The sequence below is a fragment of the Carcharodon carcharias genome, chromosome 31, assembly GCF_017639515.1.
Source record: "Carcharodon carcharias isolate sCarCar2 chromosome 31, sCarCar2.pri, whole genome shotgun sequence".
Classification (NCBI taxonomy): Eukaryota; Metazoa; Chordata; class Chondrichthyes; order Lamniformes; family Lamnidae; genus Carcharodon; species Carcharodon carcharias.
Window position 1 is genome coordinate 19,856,906 of NC_054497.1, and position 25,676 is coordinate 19,882,581.

A 25,676-nucleotide genomic window follows, 5' to 3' on the forward strand; every position below is an offset into this window, starting at 1 on the left:
CTTTTACTCCTTTTGCCAATCATTTTGAATCTATGCACTCTAGTTCTTGATGTTCTTGTGAGTGGGAACAGTTTCTCACCATTTATCCTGTTCATACCCCTCTGGATCTTGAATACCTCTATCAAGTCTCCTCTCAGCCTTTTTTCTCTCAAAGGAAAACAGTCCCAGCCTCTCCAGAATATCCACATAGCTACAGTTCTTTATCCTTGGAAACATTCTTGTGAATCTCCTCTGTACTCTCTCCAGTGCCTTCACTTCCTTCCTCAAGTGTAGTGCCCAGACCTGGACGCAGTACTCCATTGAGGCCTAACTAGTGCCTTATACAAATTCAACATGACCTCCTCACTCTTGTACTCAATGCTTCTATTAATAAAGCCGAAGATACGATATGCTTTATTAACTGCGCTCTCAACATGCCCTGCCATCCTCAATGACTCATGTACATATAGACCGAGGTCCCTCTGCTCCTGCACCTCCTTTAGGTTTTCATCTCAGCATATTCTTCCTGCCAAAATGAATCACCTCACACTTCTCTGAATTTAACTTCATCTGCCACTTGTCTGCCCAATCCACCAACATGTCCTTTTGAAGTTCAAGACGATCCCCATCACAGTCGACAACGTTTCTAATCTTTGTATCATCTGCAAATGTTGAAATCATGCCCTGAACACCACAGTCTAGGTCATTGATGGAGGATTAAAATTGGGATCTGCATTATGCCAAACTAAAGGAGTACGGATATCTCAGAGGGTTGTGGGGCTGGAGGAGAGTTGCAGAGACAGGCAGAGGTGAGGCCATGTAGGGATTTGAAAACAAGGAAGTGTTTTAAAATCAATGTGGTGCTTTACGGGGCACTGACAAGAAGGGTGATGGGTGAACAGAACTTGGTGCGAGCTCGAGTATGAGCAGCAGAGGTTTGGATGACCTCAGGTACAAAGCTAGGCTTTGTGTCATGAAAATATAATTTTCGTAATATTATTGTAATTTATTGTAAAGGTAGGTTAATAGTGGGGTTTAGATTCATTTTTCTGTGTGTAGGGGTGTATGTGTGTGTTCTAATTGAATTACAGACGGCTGGTCTGGATGCTTTGATGTATCAGAAGGGAAACCAGGCTGGAAATGCTAAATAGGTAAACATGGCTGAAGTTTTGGAATGGGAGGTGTGAAGAATATTTGCATTTTTAGATAAACCCGAGTAGTGAATTTCAAAGAGATGGTAAGATGTTACACTTAGCCAGTATAGGCTAAGCCAAACTGTGTTTATTTTCCCCAAAGATTACTGATAATATGAGTGCTATGAAAGATTTAAATTATGGAAAAAGTGAAGTGGAAAGACATATTGGAACAATGGGATTTACATTAAAGAGGGAAAAACATGTATAAAGGAGATGAAGTTATGTGTAAGGAGGAAGGAATTCTAAGGCCTAACAAGTGCGAAAAGCCTCCAGCCTCTATGTGCCAAACTGCTGTCTATAGGAACCAAAGCTAAGAGAATTAATTTTAAATATCCCTGTCCAGGGAATTGTGTGCTTTGCCTGGGTCTGTTGAAATGTATGTCGTTTTACTGTTGTCTTGACTGAGGTGTAACTGGGAGTTAGATTAATTAGGGGGTTTAACAGTAATCATAGTAGTAATTTGTGGACCCATGTATGTGCTTAAAATCATTTGTTTTATTAATAAATGTTTAGTTTTGTAAAAAAAAACCTCTAGGATTCGGTGGACTTATTACTACTGAATTCAAGGCACGCATCTCAAAATAAAAATACAGATTGCAAAAACAGTCATGGCAGCTGTTTCGCGTTTCCCTCTGGGATTCAAACAGCTCAGCATTTACCATCTGCTGTGCCATAGCAGATGCTATGGATGTAGAAATAAGTAGTCTTAGTGATGGTGCAGATATGTGATTGGAAGTTCATGTGAGGCTCAAATGTGAAGCAAAGGTTGTGAACAGCCTGGTTCAGCATTAGACAGTTGCCAGAGAGACGAATGGAATTATTTCCTCGGAAAAGAGTTTGTGTTGGGATCAAAGACAATGGCTTTTGGTTCCACATAGTTAATTGGAGGAAATTTCTCATTCAGTGCCGGATAATTCAGACAGTAGAGAGGTCAAGACAGGCAGTGGTGAGAGAGACAGCGGTGTGGTAGAACTGTGTTTCATCAGTCTACATGGGAAACTAATGCTGTGTTTTCAGATGATGTCACCAAGGGCAGAATATAGATGGCGAATAGGGGGCCAAGGATAGATTATTGGCGAATACCAGCCGTAATGATACGTCAACGAGAAGGGAAGCTATTGCAGGTGATTCTCTGGCTATGTCTGGATAGATAAGAATATAACCAGGCATTTCCACGTAGCGTGCTGGGTACCGACATCCCATATTCACCCTGATGTCAACTGGACTGTCTGCTTTGCCCTAAAAGGTTTTCTTTGCTTTATATTTGCTGCTGACAGTGTGATTATTGTTTCTGCCTGCAGTACTCGGTGGCTGGAGATGATTCGGTAACAGAAGCAGTAACAGACCTGGTCCGGGGATCACTCTGTCCAGCTCTCAAGGCAATATTTGAGCAGGGTTTGAAGAAACCATCAATTCTCGGTGGCCCTTGCCATCCCTGGCTTTTTATTGAAGAGGTAATGGAGGCTGTCCCTGGAGTATGAAAAACATTTCAATGTTTCAGATATTTCTCACAGTTTTTGCCTCTCAATATTGTTTTACTTCATTCCCTCTTCTCTCTCCACTGCCTCCTGTTCTCTATCTTTCTCCCACTCTACCTTTCCTCCTCTCTCTCACTCTTTTTCTCTCATTCTCTGCCTCCCCTCTCTCTCCCCGACCTGTTTCTTCCTCCCTCCCTCTTCCTCTTCCCCTCTCACATTCTCCACCCTTTCTCTCTCTCTCTTGCTCCCCTTTCTCACTTTTTTCCCTCCTCTCCCACACACCCTCTTCCCTTCCCCATTTCTGCCATTCCTTCTTAACCAATCACCCTCTTCCCTGCTTTTCTCTTTCTGGTTTCTTTTTCCCCATCTTTCTCTCTTTATTTTCTCTCCCCCTGTTTCCCTCCACCACTGCTCATCCCTTATTTCATAGGCTGCTGGTAAGGAGGTGGAGCGAGACTTTGATTCGGTGTATTCTCGACTAGTGCTGTGTAAAACATACAGGTATGTTTTACTGTTTATTACAAGCTAGAACTTGTTTTAATTGTATGAGGGAGCTTTACTCTGTATCTAACCCTGTGCTGTAACTACCTTGGGATAGTTTGATAGGACCATGTAGAGGGAGCTTTACTCTGTATCTAACCCTGTGCTGTACCTGCCCTGGGATTGTTTGATGGGGACAGTGTAGAGGGAGCTTTACTCTGTATCTAACCCCGTGCTGTACCTGTCCTGGGAGTGTTTGAAGGGGACGGTGTAGAGGGAGATTTACTCTGTATCTAACCCCGTGCTGTACCTGTCCTGGGAGTGTTTGATGGGACAATGTGGAGGGAGCTTTACGCTGTATCTAACCCTGTGCTGTACCTGCCCTGGGATAGTTTGATGGGGGCAATGTTGCGAGAGCTTTACTCTGTATCTAACCCATACTGCATGCTGCCCTGGGTGTGTTTGATGGGACAATGTAAAGGGATCTTTACTCTGTATCTAACCCATAGTATATGTGTCCTGGGAGTGTTTGATGGGGACAGTGTTGTGAGACCATTTCTCTGTACCAAACCCTTGCTGTACCTGCTTTGAGAGTATTTTATGGGACTTATGGGACCATAAGACATAAGAGCAGAAGAAGATTATTTAGCCCATCAAGCCTGCTCCGTCATTCAATGAGATCATGGCTGATCTGATGATCTTCAACTCTTCTTTCCTGCCTTTTCCCCATAACCCTTGATTCCTTTGCTGATTAAAAATCTATCTATCTCAGCCTTGAATATACTTAACAACCCAGTAAAGAATTCCACAGACTCACTAGCTTCTGAGAGAAGAAATCCCTGCTCATCTGTCTTTAATGGGCGACCCCTCACTCTGAGATTATGCCCTCTGGTCCTAGACTCTCTCACAAGGGGGAACAACCTCTCAGCATTTATCCAGTCAAGCCCCCTAAGAATCTTATGTTTCAATAAGGCTGCCTCTCATTCTTCTAAACTCCAATGGGTACAGGCCCAACCTACTCAACCTCTCTTCATAAGAAAATTCCTTCATACCTGGGATCAACCTAGTGAACCTTCTCTGGACTGCCTCCAATGCCAGTATATCCTTCCTTAGATACGGGGACCAAAACTGTTCACAGTATTCTAGGTGTGGTCTAAGTAGTGCCTTGTATAGTTTTAGCAAAACTTCCCTATTTTAATACCCCGTTGCCTTTGAAATAAAGGCCAACATTCCATTTGCCTTCCCTATTACCAACTTAACTTGTATGCTAACTTTTTGTGATTCATGCACGATAACTCCCAAATCCCTCTGTGCTGTAGCTTTCCTCAGTCTTTCTCCATTTAAATAATATTCAGCTCCTCTATTCTTCCTGCCAAAATGCATAACCTCATATTATTCCACATTATATTCCACCTGCCAAGTTTTTGCCCACTCACTTAACCTGTCTATATCCTTCTGTAGACTCTGTGTCATCCTCACCACTTGCCTTCCCACCTATTTTTGTGTCATCCGTGAACTTGGCGATAGTACATTCACTTCCCTCATCTAAGTTATTACTATATATCGTAAATAATTGTGGCCCCAGCACTGATCCCTGTGGCACTCCACTAGTTACAGGTTACCATCTTGAAAATGCACCCCCCCCACCTTATCCCAACTCTGTCTTCTATTAGTTAGCCAACCGTCTGTCCATGCTAATAAATTACCCCCAACACCATGGGCTCTTATCTTATTAGTGTAGAGGAAGATTCACTCTGTATCTAACCCGTGCTGTACCTACCCCGGGAGTGTTTGATGGGTTAGTGTAGAGGGAGCTTTACTCTGTAGCTAACCCTTGCTGAACCTGTGCGTGTTTGATGGGGAGAGTGTAGAGTGATCAGTTGGAGATTTGTTCCCCTGTATTTGTTTGTCTTACGACGTTTTATTACGACAACAATAACTTCAACATCACTCTGGCCCATGTGATTTTAAACAACATGCTTTAATGTATGTTGACTAATACACAGTGTTGTTCTTATACAACTATTTGGCAGTATTAAATCAAAGCAATGAATACAGCTTAGTTTCCCCTTGGAATCTAGGTGTTTAGCTTGACCTCTGGCACTTGACTGTGTTACTTCCGATTGTTCCAAGAGTTCTAACAGTCACAGACTACTCCTCCTCCTATATTTGTATCCATAAGCCAGGGTATAATTACATACATACTGACCTTGATTCTGACCGTATCTTTTAGTTAACCATCAATTACCTGTAAGTTTTTTTTAAAAAAAAGCATTCTTAGCAGGGATGTCACTCTTGGAATTTAACTTGGAAAAAAATTTACATTGATTTTAGAACCTTTAACGTTTATTTAAGATGTGGCCAACCACAGGATTTTTCAGATTGTTGTTATGGAGGTAACAGAAGATCCATTAATCATTCTTTTTTTTTCCTGGCATTTTTTCTGACCACAGTCAATCATTATTCAATTTCAAAATACTGCAGATGCTGATAAAGTGAAATAAAGACACTCAATAGGTCTGGCAGCATCTGTGGAGAGAGAAACAGAGTTAATGTTTCACGTCTATTACATTCATCATATCGTTTTTATCATGATGAAAAGTCATAGACCTGAATTGTTGGTTTAGCTCTTCCAGTCAGTGGCATTGTTGGGCACATTGCTGCTGCCCACAAAGATATTGCCAACCAGACACTGCTGCCCATTTCTTCTGGAATCCTCTGACCTCTCTTTCTGTGGCACTAGCTGCCATGCTCCGGTAAGTTTTTAAAGGACCAAGTCTTTTAATGAATGTGCGTTTATGATTGAGTAGCCGGGCGAGTGGGTGGATAGGCGAGTGGGTGAGTGGATGGGTAAGGCGATTAGGGTGGGTAAGGCGGGGTGAGGTAGTTGATTGGGTGGTCGGGGTGTAGTCGGGTCAGGTCAAGTCAGGGGGTAGTTCGGTGGTCAGAGGAGTAGTCAGGTCGGGGATGGTGTGGGTAGTGGAATGGTCGCGGGGGGTGGTCGGGTTGGGGGATAGCCGGGTGCTCGAGAGGATAGTTGGGCGCTTGAGGCGGCGGGTGGGAGGAGGTGATTGGGTAGGGGGGTGGGTGTCGGTTGTGGAATTACCCAGCTGTAAGACCAGATTTTAAACTGTCTAACATCTCCAAGGTAAGTATCCAGGTAAGAGAGTAGGAATAAATGGATCATTCTTAAGGTGGCAGGCTGTTACTAGTGGGGTTCCACAAGGATCAGTGCTGGGACCACATCTGTTCACAACCTAGTTCAATGATTTGGATTTGAGGACTAAATATAATATTTCCAAATTTGCTGATGACATAAAACTAGGTGGGAATGTAAGTTATGAGGAGGTTGCAATGAGGTTTCAAGGGATCTTGGACAGATCAAGTGAATGTGCAAGAACATGGCTGATGGAATATAATGTGAATAAGTGTGAAGTTATCCACTTTGGTAGAAAAGAACAGAAAGGCAGAATATTTCTTAAATGGTGAGGGGTTGGGAAGTGTTGATGTCCAAAGGGACCTGGGTGTCCTTGTTCATGAGTCACTAAAAGCTAACATGCAGGTGCAGCAAGCATTTAGGAAGGCAAATGGCATGTTGACCTTCATTGCAAGGGGATTTGAGTGCAGGAGTAAAGATGTCTTTCTGCAATTGTATAGAGTCTTGTTGAGACTGCACCTGGAGTATTTTGTACAGTTTTGGTCTCCTTATTTAAAGAAGGATATACTTGCTATGGCAAGGGAGGTCAACGAAGGTTCACCAGACAAATCCAATGTCAGGATTGTCTTATGAGGAAAGGTTGAGGAAACTGGGCCTGTATTCTCCAGAGTTTCGAAGAATGAGAGGTGGTTTCATTGAAACTTACAAAATTTATACAGGGTGTGACACAGTAGATGTAAATAGGATGTTTTCCCTGGCTGGTGAGTCTAGAACCAGAGGACACAATTTCAGGTTAAAGGGCAGGCCATTTAAGACTAAGATTAGAAGCAATGGTGGTGAATCTTTGGAATTCTCTACCCTACAGAGCTGTGGAAGCTTAATCATTGAGCATGTTCAAGACAGAAATCGACAGATCTCTGGATACTAATGACATTAAGGGGTATGGGGTTAGCATAGGAGAGTGGCGTTAAGGTAGATGATCAGTCATGATCTAATTGAATGGTGGAGCGGGCTCAATGGGCTTAATGGCCTTTTCCTACTCTGATATTCTCTGCCCTGCGCTCAGGGTCAGAGATAGTCATGCCTCAGGCAGCAGAAAATCAGCCCATTGGAAGTTTAAACTTCCCGGACAATTCCCAAATATGTCAGGACTTCTGCAGGCTCCTGATGCGCATCTCCCGATGGACGTCCCATCTCCAATGACCCAGAAACAAAGTTTTGTGCCATTAATTCTGTTTCTCCACAAATGCTACCAGACCTGCTGAGTATTTCCAGCACTTTTGTTGGGTGTTGTTAATTTGCTAACAACAATCACATTCCAATGCAGTTCAAGAACGCAGCTCACCATCACCTTCTCATGGGCAACTAGGGATGGGCAATTAATGCTATGCCCACATCCCATGAATGAATAATAATAAAAAAAATTTAAGTACAGCCAAGTTGTTTAAGACCATAAGATATAGGAGCAGAAATTAGGCCATTCGGCCCATCGAGTCTGCACCGCCATTCAAACATGGCTGATAAGTTTCTCAACCCCATTCTCGCGCCTTCTCCTCGTAACCTTTGATCCCCTTACCAATCAAGAACCTATCTATCTCGATCTTAAATACACTCAATGACCTGGCCTCCACAGCCTTTTGTGGCAATGAATTCCATAGATTCACCACTCTCTGGCTAAAGAAGTTTCTCTTCATCTCTGTTCTAAAAGGTCTTCCCTTTACTCTGAGGCTGTGCCCTCGAGTCCTAGTCTCTCCTACTAATGGAAACATCTTTCCCACGTCCACTCTATCCAGGCCTTTCAGTGTTCTGTAAGTTTCAATCAGATCCCCCCTCATCCTTCTAAACTCCATCGAGTATAGACCCAGAATCCTCAAACGTTTCTCAAATGTTAAGCCTTTCATTCCTGGGATTGTTCTCGTGAACCTCCTCTGGACCCGCTCCAGGGCCAGCACATCCTTCCTGAGATATGGGGCCCAAAATTGCTCACAATATTCTAAATGTGGTCTGACCAGAGCCTTATCAAGCCTCAACAGCACATCCCTGCTTTTATATTCTAGTCCTCTTGAAATAAATGCCAACATTGCATTTGCCTTCCTAACTACCGACTCAACCTGCAAGTTAACCTTAAGAGAATCCTGGACTAGGACTCCCAAGTCCCTTTGCACTCCAGATTTCTGAATTCTCTTCCCATTTAGAAAGTAGTCTATGCCTCTATTCTTCCTACCAAAGTACATGACCTCACACTTCCCCACACTGTATTCCATCTGCCACTTCTTTGCCCATTCTCCTAATCTGTCCAAATCCTTCAGCAGCCTCCCCGCCTCCTCAATACTACCTGTCCCTCCACGTATCTTTGTATCATCTGCAAACTTAGCCAGGATGCCCTCAGTTCCTTCATCTAGATCATTAATGTATAAAGTGGAAAGTTGTGGTCCCACCACTGATCCCTGCGGAACTCCACTAGTCACCAGCCGCCATCCTGAGAAGGACCCCCTTATCCCCACTCTCTGCCTTAAACAATTAAAAATTGATTAAACAAGCAGTTTTACCTCCAATGTCCGAAAAGCCTAGAGGCACAAAATCATGTTAGCTACAACCTTAACTTCCTATCCACTTCAAATTATTAAACGTGTAAAAGTTCAAAGCTGCCAGTTTGTTATGCGATAATCTCATCACATTAGAGACCTCCACATTGAATCAGAGATGATTTACAATAATCATGATGTCATTGTGGCCACTATGGAAGTTGAGTTTTCACAATTAAATAGGTTAGATAACCTAAATAATTCCAATTTAATTCAGGCCAATATTTTATTAACTAAACACAATGCAGAACAGGTTAATTTATCATACTAGCACATATGCTTACAGAAACGCAGTAAATTATATCATCATTCTTTTTGTTCTTTTTATTTATGTGACTCCAGACCCACAGCAATGTGGTTGAACTCTTAACTGCCCTCTGAAATGGCCAAGCAAGCCACTCAGTCCAAGGGCAATTAGGGATGGGCAAAAAATCGCTGGCCTTGCCAGCGACGCCTACATCCCATGAAAGAATTAAGAAAAAAAAATGTCCAGCAGTGCTGTTAGGGAAGGAGTTCCAGGCACCTTTCCAAATGACTGTAAAAATACTTAAATATAACTGAAGTAAAAAATTCATCTTCAATAGCTTGTGATGACCGATGCAGTTGGTTAGGCGGAGTTATTTGAAGTTCCCAAAGGGAAACTTTAAACAACTGTCATAACCTATAATTTTAAGTGTTTGAGATGCGACTCTAAATTCAGGAATCAGAGCACCAGTTCTCGAGGCCTTACGGTAAACCAATTGAAACATTTTATTTGTTTACACAGGTTAAAGTATATCCACATGGCTACAAATTACGACTATCATAACTTTTAACAAATTTCCAAACTAATCTCCATTAAGGCAACAGCAACCCATAGACTTAACCAAACACCAGGCAAAGCATTTTCACCTCACGAATTCAAAATGAGATTCTTTTCACTGTGGAGCCAGTTGGAGGCTTGCAGCTGCCTTTTAATCTTACATTGTCTCTGCCCGGCACACCCGCAAACCGCTGAAGTTATACTGATAGTCACCACTGATTGAATTCAAATTCTTATTGTCTCACCAGCCTCTTTGAATTTCACCTTTTAACAGTGAAACCCCTCTCGTTGGACCAATTTTATTAGTAATCTAAGCATATGGCTTGGTATCTGCTAGAAAGGCATCAAGTTTTCATCCCATTTCTTGAATGCTCTATGCAAAAAATGCAAATGCACGCTCTCTGTCTGACATATCAAAACTAATACCCATCAAGGCACCCAGACTAGCTGGCTTTAATCCAATTAGGACAAACCAGCAGACTAAACCTCTATTTTAAAAGAAAACCATTTTCCAAAATATTATATACATTAGTAGCTTCATGACAAGCTAATCAAAATCTAAACAAAAGAGTCACCAGTAGAATTTCACACAGTCTTGGGCCCTTAAACATTCTCACAGGCTTTTAAAGAGACAGTGTGCTGAAACCAAAAGAACTCCTGCAATTAGAGGCATTAGAAAAGGGACTGAATATTTCCATTTCTCTTACTTTATTCCATCACAGGTTAATTTAGTTCTTTTTCCCTCTCCTAGTTCACCAAACCTGATTATTTGTTACTTATCTAAACCTCATGGGTTGGGGAGGAGTCAAACACATGGTCATGTCTCCAACTTACAGTAACCAAATTAAAAATAATAGTGATTTGCAAACATTTGAATTGGTTTAAAGCAAGATGAAGCATCTTTAGTGTAAATTGGATAAAGTAATAGCAATCTCAGCTGCAATTAGAACAAGGTTTTGAATCACCAGAGAGAATATGAGGGGATTAGGAGAGAAGTAAAAGATGCACCCATGCATTTAAAAAGAAACTAAGGAAGGGATAGCAGAGACATCGCTACACCTATTTAATAATTTGTTAGAAAAATATGTAGTGCTAGAGGACTGGCAGATAGCTAATGTAATTCCTATATTCAAGAAGGGGAACATGACATGTCCAAGAAATTATAAACCAGTCAGCTTAACATCAATAGTAGGAAAAATAATGGAATCCTTATTAAAAGAGAGGATAGAAGGACATTTAGAAATGAGAAGTATTAAAATGAATAGTCAGCATGGATTTCAAGAGGGGAAATCTTGCCTGACCAACCTTATTGAATTTTTTGAGGAGGTAACAGAGAGTAGACACTGGTAATGTAGTAGATGTAATTTATCTGGATTTTCACAAGGCCTTAAATAAGATGCCCCATAACAGACTAATGAATAAAGTCAGGGAATGTGGAGTCAGGGGACCGTTTTCAGGCCCAGCAAGCCTGCTCCACCATTCAATAAGATCACAGCTTATCTGATTGTGGCCTTAACTCTGCTCTCCTGCCTGCACCCCCCCATAACCCTTGACTCCCTTTTAATCATAAATTTGTCTAACTCAGCCTTGAGTATAACCAATGACCCAACCTCCAGTGCTGTCTGTGGAAGAGAATTCCAAAGACCTTCTGAGAGAAGAAATTACCTCCTCATTTCAGATTTAAATGGGAGACTCCTTATTTCTAAACTGTGTCCCCTAGTTCTAGATTCACCCATGAGTGGAAACATCAGCATCTACCCTGTCCAGCCCCCTTAGAATCTTAAATGTTTCAATAATATCACCTCTCAGTCTTCTAAGTTCCAATGAGTATAGGTCCAACTTGTTTAACCTTTCTTCATAAGACAAAGTCCTTCATCCCAGGACTTAACCTAGTAAATCTTCTCTGAACTGCTTCCAATGTAAGTATATTCTTCCTTAAGTAAGGAGACTAAAATGATACACAGCACTCCAGGTGCAGACTCACCAATGTGCAATATAGTTGTAGCAATACTTCCCCACTTTATATTCCATCCCCCTTGCAATAAAGGCCAAGATTCCATTTGACTTCCTATTACTTGCTGTAGCTGCATGCTAACTTTTTGTGATTCATGTAGAAGGACACCCAGGTCCCTCTGTACTGCAGCGTTCTACAGGCTCCCTATTTAAATAATATTCTGCTTTTCTATTCTTTCTGTCAAAGTGGACAACCTCACATTTTCCCACATTATACTCCATCAATTTTTTTTGCCCACTTATTTAACCTATCTATATTCCTTTGCAGACTCTGTACCTTCCTCACAACTTGCTTTCCTACCTATCTATGTATCATCAACAAATTTGGCTACAATACAGTTGGTCCTTATCCAAATCATTAATATAGATTGTAAATAGTAGAGACTCCAGCACTGATCCCTGCGATACTCCACTAGTCACAGTTGCCAATCTGAAAATAACCCATTTATCCTGACTTTCCATGGTAATATATCACACCAACACCATGTGGAGTCAGGGGACAGTTTTCAAAAGATAAGAAATAGAACAGGAGTAGGCCATTCAACCCATCAAGCCTGCTCTGCCATTCAATAATATCAGAGTGCAGGAGGTCATGTCAGGAGCAGTACCAGGCATACCTAAAAGTGAGGTGTCAACCTGGTGAAGCTATAAAACAGGACTACTTGCGTCCCAAACAGCATAAACAGCAAGTGATAGAGCTAAGCGATCCCACAACCAATGGATCAGATCTAAGCTCTGCAGTCCTGCCGCATTCAGTCAATGGTGATGGACAATTAAACAGCTCACTGGAGGAGGTGGCTCCACAAATATCCCCATCCTCAATGATGGAGGAGCCCAGCACAGCAGTGCAAAAGATAAGGCTGAAGCATTCACAACAATCTTCAGCCAGAAGTGCTGAGTGGATGATCCATTTCAGCCTCCTCCAGAAGTCCCCAGCATCACAGATGCCAGACTTCAGCCAATTCGATTCACTCCATGTGATATCAAGAAATGGCTGAAGGCACTGGATATTGCAAAGGCTATGGGCCCTGACAATATTCTGGTAATAGTACTGAAGACTTGTGTTCCAGAACTTGCTGCACCCATAGCCAAGCTGTTCCAGTACAGCTACAACACTGGCATCTACCCAGCTATGTGGAAAATTGCTCTATACACAAAAAGCAGGACAAATCCAACCAGGCCCATCAATCTACCCTCGATCATCAGTAAAGTAACAGAAGGGGTCATCAACAGTGCTATCAAGTTGCACTTGCTTAGCAATAACCTGCTCGCTCACCCAGTTTGGACCACTCAGCTCCTGACCTCATTACAGCCTTGGTTCAAAAGAGCCGAACTCCCGAGGTGAGGTGAGAGTGACTGCCCTTGACATTGAGGCAGAGTTTGACTGAGTGTGACACAAAGGAGCCCTAGCAAAACTGGAGTCAATGGGAATCAGGGGAAAACTCTCCGCTGGTTGGAGTCATACCTAGCACAAAGGAAGATGGTTGTGGTTGTTGGAGGTCAGTCATCTCAGCTCCAGGACATCACTGCAGGAGTTCCTCAGGGTCGTGTCCTGGGCCAAACCATCTTCAGCTGCTTCATCAATGACCTTTCTTCCATAATAAGGTCAGAAGTGGGGATGGTCGGTGATGATTGCACAATGTTCAGCATCATTCGCGTCTCCTCAGATAGTGAAGCAGCCCATGTCCAAATGCAGCAAGACCTGGACAATATCCATGCTTGGGCTGACAAGTGGCAAGTAACATTCACGCCACACAAATGTCGGGCAATGATCATCTCCAACAAGAGAAAATCTAACCATCGCCCCTTGATATTCAACGGCATTACCATCACTGAATCCCCCACTATCAACATCCTGGGGGTTACCATTGACCAGAAACTGAATTTGACTAGCCATATAAATACTGTGGCTACAAGAGCAGGTCAGCGGCTAGGAATCTTGCGATGAGTAACTTACCTCCTGACTCCCCAAAGCCTGTTCACCAGATACAAGCCTAGCCTACCCAGCCTTTCTCCATAAGACAATCCGCCTATTCCAGGTATTAATCTATTAAACCTCCTCTGAACTTCCAATGCAGTTATATGTTTCCTTAATTATGGAGACCAATACTGTATATAGTACTCCAGCTGTGGTCTCATCAAGGCCCTGTATAACTGAAGCATACCCTCCCTACTCTTGTATTCAATTCCCCTCACAATAAAGAATAATATTCTATTAGCTTTGCTAGTTACTTGTTGCACCTGCATACTAACCTTTTGTGATCCATGTACTAGGACACCCAGATCCTCCTGCATCTCAGAGCTCTGCAATCTCTCACCACTTAGATCATTTGCTTTATTTTTTATTTGTCCTGTCAATATAGGCAACATCACATTAAAAAGTGTCTGCCTCTACATCTCTAAACTGAGGAGTCCTGCAACAAATTAGAGGCAGATATTAATAAACTTAAAGAGCAAACAATTGTTAAATGAAGTTCAACACACACGTGAGGTAGTATGTCTTGGTAGGAAGAATAGAAAGTGACTTATTACTCTGATGGTGCATGTCAAGGTGGAGTAGAAGAACAAAAGGATCTCGGAGTATAAATACATCAAAAAGTCACATCACATCACATTAAACTCCAAATCTATCTATCTATGTCCTTTTGTAGCCTCTTTATGTCCTCTTCACAACTTGCTTTCCTTCCTATCTTTGTGCCATCGGCAAATTTAGTAATTGTACCATCCAAATCATTTATATGAATGATAAAGAGTTGAGCCCCAGCACTGATATCTGTGGTACACCACTCGTCATATCCTGCCAAGCAGAAAATGACCCATTTGTGTCTGCTCTATTCCCTATTTGTTAGCCAATCTTCTATATATGCCAATGTAATACCTCCTACACCATGTGCTTTTATTTTCCACATTAACTTTTGATGAGACACCTTATCAAATGCCTTCTCAAAATCGAAGTATAGTACATCCAATGGATCCCCTTTACCCACAGAACCTGTTACTTCTTCAAAGAACTCTAATAAAGTAGATAAAACATGATTTCCTTTTCACAAAACCATGTTTTGGTTCTGCCTGATTACTTTGAATTTATCTAAGTACCCTGTAATAATGTCTTTCTTAATAGCTTCTAACATTTTCCATTTGACAGGTGTTAAGCTAACTGACCTATAGTTTCCTGCTTTCTGTCTCCCTTTTTGAATAAAGGAGTCACATTAGCTATTTTCCAGTCGAATGGAACCTTACCAGAATCTAGTGAATTTTGGAAAATTAGAACCAACACTTCGACTATCCCAGAGATAAAAACAAAAAACCGCGGATGCTGGAAATCCAAAACAAAAACAGAATTACCTGGAAAAACTCAGCAGGTCTGGCAGCATCGGCGGAGAAGAAAAGAGTTGACGTTTTGAGTCCTCATGACAAGGGTTCTGTTGAAGGGTCATGAGGACTCGAAACGTCAACTCTTTTCTTCTCCGCTGATGCTGCCAGACCTGCTGAGTTTTTCCAGGTAATTCTATTTTTGACTTCGACTATCCCACTAGCCACATCTTTTAAGATCCTAAGATGAAATCCTTCAGGACCCAGGGACTTGTTAACCCATAGTTCCAACAATTTGCTAAGTATCATTTCCCTGGTGATTGCAATTTTCTTGAGTTCCTCCCTCCCATCCAATTCCTTACTTACAGCCGTTTCTGGGACATTACTTGTATCTTCTACAGTGAAGACCAATACAAAATACCTGTTCCGTTCATCTGCCATCTCTTTATTTTACATTATTAACGCCCCAGATTCACACTCTATAGGACCAACGTTCATTTTGTTAAAAACAAAAAACTGCGGATGCTGGAAATCCAAAACAAAAACAGAATTACCTGGAAAAACTCAGCAGGTCTGGCAGCGTTGGCGGAGAAGAAAAGAGTTGACGTTTCGAGTCCTCATGACCCTTCAACAGAACATTTTGTTAACTCTTTTTAAAATATCTGTAGAAACTTTTACTACTGTCTATGTATTTCTAGCTATCTTTCTCTCATACTCTTATTTTAACTTGTCAATCTTTACAGTTTTTTATATTCTTTCCAATCTTCTGACCTGCCACCCATCTTTGCTCAATTATATGCTTTCCCCTTAAGTTTGATACTATCCTTAACTTGTTTTTTAGTTAACCAAGGATGGTGGGCCCTCCCTTTGGAATTTTTCTTTCCCGTTAGAATGTATCTGTTCTGTGTATTCTGAAATACCTCGGAAGTGTCTGCTTCCACATCTCTACACTGAGGAGCCCTGCAACAAATTAGAGGCAAACATTAATAAACTTAAAGAGCAAACAATTGTCAAATGAAGTTCAACACACACGTGAGATAGTATGTCTTGGTAGGAAGAATAGGAAGTGACTTATTACTCTGACGGTGCATGTCAAGGTGGAGTAGAAGAACAAAAGGAGCTCGGAGTATAAATACATCAATCAATCACTAAAAACGTTGTGCCAGAGCTTAGCAAGGCCATAAAACAAGCAAACCAAACATTAGGCTTTATTTCTAAAGGGATAGAATTGAAAAGTAGGGAAGTTACATTATACATTACTGAATCTTGGTTAGACCACACTGAGAGTGCTGCATGCAATTCTGTTCACCGTTTTAGAAAAAGGGATATAGCGGCACTGAAGAGGGCACAGAGGTGATTTACAAGGATGATGCTAGAAATGTGTGTTTAGGTATCAGGAAAGAATTGACAAGCTGCATCTCTTTTTTCTCTTGGAGAAAGGTTGAGGGGTTGCCTAATAGAGATCATTAAAGTTCTGAAGGTTTTGATAGAGTGGATACAGAGTGAATGTTTCCTCTTGTGTGGAAGTGCATAACTAGAGGTTGTTGATATAAGGAATTCAGAACCAACTTCTTTACCCAAAGAGTGGTAAGAATGTGGAACTTTCCACCACAGGAAGTGATTGTAGCAAATATTATAGGTGTGCTTAAGGGTAAGCTAGACAAGGAAGAATGGAATAGAGGGTTATGATGGTAGATTTAGATGAAGAAAGATGGGAGCTGGCTTGAGTGGAGAGTAAACATCACCATGAACCAGTTGGGCTGAATGGCCTGTTTCTGTGCCATATATCCTCTGTAATACTATAGCCTTCAGCTGAATGGTAGGTAAGTTTTTCTTAATGCTTTTAAATATTTAAAAACAGCTTTAACACTTTTTGAAAACGGTTATAAACTTTTAAAACTGTTACAAAAGTGTTAAAATATTTAAAAGTCTGTGGAAGGCTGTCCCTTGTGTGTCAGTGCCACATGGGCTCCTTTCCCTGCATCTCCTCTTCCCCTGACTCCTCATCCCAGCTGTCTCTGGGAACCATGAAGATCACAACAGCTTACAGCAACAAAGCGTTCATCTGTCCTGCTTGACAGATTTACTTTTCACTAGGTTTGCTGACTTACGTCTACACTTGGGAGCCCTAACTTTTTTTGCAAGTAAAAACCCACACAGGTTGTGGGCAAATAAGCAAAATTTTCGCAAAATGAACCTTGCTGCTTTAAGAATGGGAACAAGAACCATCAGCAGATTTCAGTGTAAGTCAGGTCACTGGAAATTGTGGTCAGTTGCATCCCTCAATAGCGGTGAATACCTCACTGTTGGCACTTTTAAGAAAGAAAAGTCCAGGCCCTTGATGTTGGAAGTATTTAGGCTATGGAGGCTCAAACTGCTTTTAGCTCTGTTTATATATTTGTAAGTCGGCTAACTTACACATATTCGAACACACTCCCTTACAGACTGCCCAGGTTTCCTAATTCCCCTATCAAGGGTGTGCATGACCCTAGCAGTGTCCACACACGTGTAAGTTGTGAACCACAGATCCTCCAGAGCACATGCCATTTTTATTGTGCTTATGATTAAGGGCTTGGCTAACCTTCGATTGCTCAGTCACAACCAGCTAGTCCCCTTTTCCCTTTACCTTTGTTTACTTTTAAATCTTTAACTGGAGCCCAGAAGGAAATGACGATGTAGTGGATTTCTTCCCATGGCTATTGGGCAAATACTTATTTTTACATCGGCAACAATAACTTTAGCATGACTCTGGTCTGTGTGGTTCAAACAACAAGCTTTAAATATATTGACAAACAACAGAATTGTTCTTAGACAACTGTTCTACAGTATTAGATTAAACGACAGGCAATTAATACAACCTGGTTTCCCTGCAGGCTTCAAGGTGATCGGCTTGACCTCGAGCACTCAAGTATGTTACTGCTGATTGCCCTGAGAGCTCTAACAACCACTGACCACTACTCCTATAATTAAATCCAATAAACCGGGGCCTAATTACGTAAATACTGACCTTGTCCTTGACCTTATCTTCTGGCTAACCATCTCTTTGTAATTATCTGGTCCAAGCTCTGTTTTTCCCGAACAAAAGTTGTTATCGCTAAGTTCAGCTAGTATGACAAAAGCCAGCGTGTAGCAAAGTCATTTTAATTCACTGCACACAATTTGTTGGGTAGATGGTTAATGAGTAATGGTTAACATTCCACCCAGAGTTTTACTCTGTATCTGACTCATGCTGCACCTGCGCTGAGTGTGTTGAATGGGGACAGTGTAAAGGAGTTTTACTCTGTACCGAACACCTTGCTGTACCTGTCCTAGGAGTGTCTGATGGGGACAGTGTAGGGTGAGTAGGTGCTGTACAGTTCGTAATGAAGTCAACAGGGTACAGTGCAGGATTGAGAATCCCAACATATGCTATTGATACAAGTGAATCCCAGTAGGGACTGTACCATAACAGGTGGTGATTCCTAGCAGGGACTGTACCATAACAGGTAGTGATCCCCAGCAGGGACTGTACCATAACAGGTGGTGATTCCCAGCAGGGACTGTACCATAACAGGTGGTGATTCCCAGCAGGGACTGTACCATAATAGGTGGTGATTCCCAGCAGGGACTGTACCATAAGAGGTGGTGATTTCCAGCAGGGACTGTACCATAAGAGGTGGTGATTCCCAGCAGGGACTGTACCGTAATAGGTGGTGATTCCCAGCAGGGACTGTATCATAATAAGTGGTGATTCCCAGCAGGGACTGTACCATAACAGCTGGTGATTCCCAGCAGGGACTGTACCATAATAGGTGGTGATTCCCAGCAGGGACTGTACCATAATAGGTGGTGATTCCCAGCAGGGACTGGACTTACTGGGTGGTGATTCCCAGCAGAGAATTTACTGTACCAGGTAGTGATTCCCAGCAGGAGGGCCACATTTGGAGAACTCTGTAGAATTTTGGTCTTGCATTGGAAGCAGTTCAGAGAAGGTTCAGTAGGCTGATTCCTGAAATGAATGAGTTGTCTTATGAGGAAAGGCTGAGCAGATTTGGTCTATACTCATTGTAGTTTAGAAGAATGAGAGGTGACCTTTTGAAACATATAAGATTCTGAGGGTGCATGACAGAGTAGATGCTGGGAAAATGTTTCCTTTCATGGAGTAACCCAAAACTAGGGGGCACATTTTCAAAATAAGGGGTCTCCCATTTAAGACTTGGATAAGGAGGAACTTCTCTTAAGTTCACTAGTCTTTGGAATTCTCTTCCACAAAGCACTAGAGGCTGGGTCATTGAATATATTCAGGGAGGAGTTAGACAGGTTTTTGATTGATGAGGGAGGTTAGGGTCATGGGGGAGAGGGGGGGCAGGAATGTGGAGATCAGCCTCGATCTTATCGAATGCAGAGGATGGGCTGAATGGCTTATTCCTCCTATTTCATACGATCCTATAGGGACTTGGCAGTTATTTTGTATGGTTGGATGCTCGAAACCCATTGGTTAATGTAGGTTTATTTTTACAGGTTGGATGAAGATGGGAAGGTGCTGACTCCAGAGGAACTTCTGTATAGGGTGAGTGCTGGAGCCGGGGGTTGAAGAGGGTCAGAGTGAGTACTGAAGCCCATGGGGGAGAGCGTGAATACTGGATTGGCGGGGCAAGGAGAAACGAGCGCTGGAGCAGGATTTGGGGGTGCTGGTGGTGCTGTGTGCACACTGGAGCAGAAACTGAGAGTACAGTGGCCAGAGAAGGATAAGTGACCACATTTGAGGGGCGGGGGCATAGTGGTGAATGCCGGGGATGGGAAGCGGGTGAGCGCTGGGGCTGGAGGTATTGAGCAAGTTTGAAGGTGGGACTCTGGGCTGGGCGGAAAGGGGGCTGAGCGGTGGGGGTTTACTGGTTGGGGGTGGAAGGACATTTAGGCAGGTGTGAGAGGTTGAAACAGGGGGTCAGTTTTTGTGGGGGAAGCTGGGTTAATGGGGGTCTAGGCCCGAGTGTGAGGTTGAAACAGGGGGTTGATTTTTAGGAGAGAGACTAAGTGGAAGGTGGTGGCATGTTCTACTTGGTGTTTCAGTGGAGTGAAAGGAGGTGGGGGGTCCAGGATTGTGAACAAATGATACAAAATGCTGGAAACACACATCAGGTTAGTCAGCACGTGAACAGGAGCAAATAAAAGTTAATATTTTGGACAAAGTCCATTGCCAGAACTGAACAATGAAAAACAAACGAGAACATAGATAGAATTGAGAATAAGAACGAAGGACAAGGTAACACAAACTACAATCAGGACATGGTGAGAAATCTTCCACTTGCTCAGAATAAAAACTGGAGATTGTTCGAAAATGAGCCAGGCAGCGGATTGGCAGTAAGGAAATCTTTTTGTGAGCAAATCAATAAAATACACAGAATTGAAGGAGGCTATTCAGCCCATCCAGTCTGTACTGGCTCCTTCGGAGAGCAGACCATTTTGTCCCATGGCCCCGCTCTTTCACCATGTCCCTTCAAGCATTTATCCAATTCCCTTTTGGATCAGTGTTCAAAACCCTATCAAGAGGGCATCCCGAAGTCCAGTTACTCTTTGCATGGATAAGTTTTACTTCCTGTCACCTCTTGTTACCTTAAATCTGTGCCCTCTGTTTATCGACCCTTCAACCACTTAAAAATGTTTCTCTCTATTTATTCTGTCTTAACCCTTCATGACTTTAAACACCTCGATCAAATCACCTCTATTTATAAAGCCCACATCCCATATTCTTTATTAACTGCATGGCTGGCGGTGAGGGAACCAACATGAGGGAAAATTTTACGTGACCTTATCCTCACCAATCTACCTGTCACACGTGCGTCTGTCTGTAACGGCACTGGCAGAAGTGACCACCAAACAGTCCTTGTGAAGACCAACGGCTGGATTTTACAAACCACCCACCACCGCCCCCCCCCCAACTCCGTCAGGCATGTTTTCTAGGGTTGGGGGACACATAACATATGTCGGGTGGCTAGCCCACTGCCTTCCGACCCAATCCCCATAATAAGCTGGCTGGGCATGTGCCAAAATTACCAGCCCACCCGCTATATTTAAATTTTCAATTCAAGGTCAATTAGGCTTGTTAGCAAGCCCACGCCATAGTACAGTCGGTGTGGGCAGGCGGGCGAGAGTGGAGAACAGCAGGAAGGAAGGGGGTTCAGCTCATTTTGGAGGTGCCCTGGGCGCATTGTAGGCAGCTCCAAAAATGTCACCCTCCCCCCTTCCTCATTGTCTGCCTGCTAAAAACCCCCCCCTCCCCTCCTTCCCACACCCTCCCCCTTCCTCCCTGGGCTCTCAGATCCCTCCCTGGGCTCTCAGATCCCTCCCCACTCTAAAAGCCTGGGACTTGCCTGTCTCTGGCAGCCATCGCTCTCCTTCATGCTCCTTCCTCCAGTCCCAGCAGCACCCACCATTAAACTCTGGTGCTGCTGACCAATCAGATTGGTTGGCAGCTCTCGAGGGCAGGACTTCACCCTCGAGGGTGCCCCAATCTCACTCTCGGCTAGTTTAGTCAACCCACAGTGTGTTATGGCCGTGGGGCTGGTTTCTTTCTGGCATGTTGTTTGCAGCCTGGTTTCCCCCTGCCTGCGCCAAGTCTTGCATTCACACTGAGGACACCCTGCACCATCTTGTGTGGCACTTACCGCTGCACTAGATAGGATAGATTCATATCAATTCTAGAAGCTCAAAACTGGGCATCCGCAAAGCAGCCTGGACCATCAGCAGCAGAATTGTATTCAACTACAATCTCTAACCTCATGGCCTGGCATATCCCTCACTCTACCTTTTACCATCAAACCAAGGATCAATCCTTGGTTCAATGAGGAGTTAAGGAGAGAATGCCATGAACAGCACTAGGCATTCCTAGAAATGAGGTGTCAACCTGGTGAAGCTGTGACACAGATTACATGCATGCTAAATTCAGATAAATCATCAAGGATTGAAGATCATCGACCTAAAATATTAACCCGTTTCTCTCTCCACAGATGTTGCCAGACCTGCTGAGTACTTCCAACATTTTCTGCCTTAATACTAAACTTTACTCTCCTTTCAGGCTGTCCAGTCAGTCAACATGAGTCACGACGCTGCACACGCACAGATGGATGTGAAATTTCGGTCACTGGTATGCATAGGACTGAAGTAAGTGATAATCTTCAATCCTTGACTGTATAATCCTAGGCCTTTGAGACTAAGCAGGGAATGATTGGTGGTCAATGTGTGGTTCATGGCTGAATATACCCACTTGAATCCCTACTTAAACGAGACATTTGGACTTGAAAGGAAATTTGGGCCAAATGTATTTTGGGGTGTAACTTATCAAGGAAGGCCAATAAACCAGGCAGTGGAAGTGGGTGCAAGAAACAGATTGTAAAAAAGGGTTTAGGGAGATGGTGAGAAGTTGGATATGTGAAATCTGTCTAAAATGGAATTGCTTGTTGGTCTAATGTCTTGTCCCAGATCCTACAGTGACTTACTCCATTAGCACACGTGTGTAGTAACTCACAGTAAATCAGAGGATCCCTTGTGAGATCATCATGGGTATTATATTCTGCTGGAGATATGTCTCAATTGGCCTGTCCATGTAAGGACCACAATTTATAATAAGGCAGAACCTGAGGTTTATTGGATGCAAGTATTCATCAGTGAGGGAAATTTGTGGACTGGCAGATGCCTGGAAAAGTTGGTCAGGTTTTTAAAATCAAGAAACAAGTAGGAAAAATCTAGGTTTTTAAACTTGCATTCATTGCCCAATTCCCTAATAATTTAGTTATGATTCCTTGTTATCGATATGATACGCAAACCAAACAGTGACAAGTATGTTACAGACTTCTGAAAGTGTGTCAGACACGGGTAGGCTTTCTACTTGATTGCGCTTTTATTTGGAGCATTTCGCCCTAATTCCACATAACTCACGCAGAAATTGTAAGAACCAATTATATCCTGTACAAACTGAGCATTCGGAGCAGGCTTTAGCCAGGCCTTCTCTCCCCCGGGTGAATGACTCACCATTGACAATTTCTGCTGATTACCCTTGTTTGCAACCTTCGAGGAGGCAGGGAAAATTAAGCTGGAAATTTTGGGTGCAAAGCATCTTTTAAAAGCTGTTGAATTTTTGTCTGAGAAAATGATTATTGTAGCTCAATGCAGCTAGCAATTAGCCCTTATGTTTTTTAAAGCCATTTTCAGTCATTCAGTGGGTAGCCTCTGAGTCATAAGGTCCAGGGTCAAGTCCCACTCCAGCATTAGACTGCAAAAAATCAAGACTGATATCCACTGCAGTTCTGAGGAAGTGCTGCACTGTCTTTTGGATGAGACATTAAACCGAGGGTCCCATTTGCCTTCTCGGGTGTAAGTAAAACATTTCATGACACTATTTTGAAGAAGAGCTGGGGAGTTATCCCTGAATTTAAAGAAAGGAAAGGTTTGCATCTTTTGATGACCACCAGACATCTCAAACTGCTTTACACCCAATGAAGTACTTTTTTGAAGTTTACACACTGTTGTAATGTAGGAAACACAGCAACCAATTTGTGCACAGCAAACTCCCACAAATAGCAACGTCATTATGACGTGATCACATGTTTTTATTAAATATTTAGCCAAGACACAGGGATAACTCCCCAGCTCTTCTTCAAAATAGTGTCATGAGATGTTTTACTTACACCTGAGAAGACAAATGGGACCCTCGGTTTAACGTCTCATCCAAAAGCCCAACACCCTCTGACAGTGCAGCACTTCCTCAGTACTGCAGTGGATATCAGCCTTGATTTTTTGCAGCCTAATGCTAGAGTGGGACTTGACCCTGGACCTTATGACTCAGATGCTACCCACTGAGCTACTAATAAATTGTGTTATTCACATGTGGTAGATTGGCACAAGAACACATTATCTAAATCTCTCTCTCAGCCCTAATCTCTCACTCACGGCCCTAACTCGCACCCTATCACGGCCCTAACTCGCACTCTATCACGGCCCTAACTCGCACCCTATCATGGCCCTAACTCGCACCCTATCACGGCCCTAACTCGCTCCCTATCACGGCCCTAACACGCACCCTATCACGGCCCTAACTCGCTCCCTGTCACGGCCCTAACTCGCTCCCTGTCACGGCCCTAACTCGCTCCCTATCATGGCCCTAACTCGCTCCCTATCACGGCCCTAACTCGCTCCCTATCACGGCCCTAACTCGCTCCTTCACGGCCCTAACTCGCTCCTTCACGGCCCTAACTCGCTCCTTCACGGCCCTAACTCGCACCCTATCACGGCCCTAACTCGCTCCTTCACGGCCCTAACTCACTCCTTCACAGCCCTAACTCGCACCCTATCACGGCCTTAACTCACTCCTTCACAGCCCTAACTCGCACCCTATCACGGCCCTAACTCGCTCCCTATCACGGCCCTAACTCGCACCCTATCACGGCCCTAACTCTCACCCTATCACGGCCCTATCTCGCACCCTATCACGGCCCTAACTCGCACCCTATCACGGCCCTAACTCGCACCCTATCACGGCCCTAACTTGCACCCTATCACGGCCCTAACTCGCACCCTATCGCGGCCCTAACTCGCACCCTATCGCGGCCCTAACTCGCACCCTATCGCAGCCCTAACTCGCACCCTATCACGGCCCTAACTCGCACCCTATCACAGCCCTATCTCGCACCCTATCACGGCCCTAACTCACTCCCTATCACGGCCCTAAATCTATCCCTCTCTCACTGCCCTAACTCGCTCCCTATCACGGCCCTAAATCTCTCCCTCGCTCACCGCCCTAAATCTCGCTCTCGCTCACAAACTGGGTCAAAATCCTGGAACTCCCTCCCTAACAGCACTGTGGGTGTACCTACACCACAGGGATTGCAGCGGTTCAAGAAGGCAGCTCACCACCACCTTCTCAAGGGCAACTTGGCTTGGGCAATAAATGCTGGGCCCAGCCAGTGAAGCCCACATCCCGTGAATGAATAAAAAAAACCCATTTCTCTCTCTCTCTCAGCCCCAAAAATCTGTCTCCCAACCCCCTACCCAAAAATCTCACATCATGTAACCTGACAATTTCACTATCCAGCTGCCACCCACCCCTCCTTTCAGTAAGTGATATTGTTCATCCTGCCTGTCAGCTGCTGCTAGTTTTGCTGATTTGTAGCTGTTTTTTTTTTTAACTGCACAAGCCGAGGGATATTTTAAGATGGCTCATCTTCTATTTCGGGGATCCAGTATCTGCAGGTTAGCCTTAGGTTAATGCTTCATCTCTGTTGAGCTCGGCTACTGAACCGTGTGTTTGTTTTCCATTTTTCCACCCAAGCCTTCCTATCTTCTTTCTGAGTGTTGTTGCTAAGTCTGTTGCTGTATGCAATGATCTCACTCTCTTTACCTGATGTACCTGATGTGCTCCTTTTATTCATTGCTGGCAGGGCTGTAATGTTTTGAATGTGAATTGAAATAGTTCTGGATTGCGTTGTATTCTTATGACTAATGGTACCTTTGTGTAGTGAACAGGTTCTGCCATTATGGCTGGAGGTGCTTTGTTCCAGTATGCAGACAGTGGAGAAATGGTACCAGCCCTGGTCATTCCTACGTAGTCCTGGCTGGGTCCAGATCAAGTGTGAATTGAGGTAAGGAGCTGCTCTGACCGATGTTACTGTAAAGGCTCATATACCTGTGCCAATTTCCTCC

At 43.4% G+C, this 25,676-nt stretch overlaps 1 protein-coding gene across 2 annotated transcripts in view; it reads left to right on the forward strand.

The window, feature by feature from the left end:
- The window catches only part of sgsm3 (small G protein signaling modulator 3), a 141,656-nt gene that overhangs the window by 113,749 nt on the left and 2,231 nt on the right, over positions 1-25,676 (forward strand). For both annotated transcript variants that reach the window (XM_041178051.1, XM_041178052.1), the window contains exons 17-21: positions 2,477-2,629; positions 3,084-3,154; positions 19,503-19,551; positions 22,057-22,142; positions 25,493-25,615. In XM_041178051.1, coding sequence (XP_041033985.1) covers positions 2,477-2,629; positions 3,084-3,154; positions 19,503-19,551; positions 22,057-22,142; positions 25,493-25,615 — 482 coding nt within the window. The remainder of the gene's footprint in view (positions 1-2,476; positions 2,630-3,083; positions 3,155-19,502; positions 19,552-22,056; positions 22,143-25,492; positions 25,616-25,676) is intronic.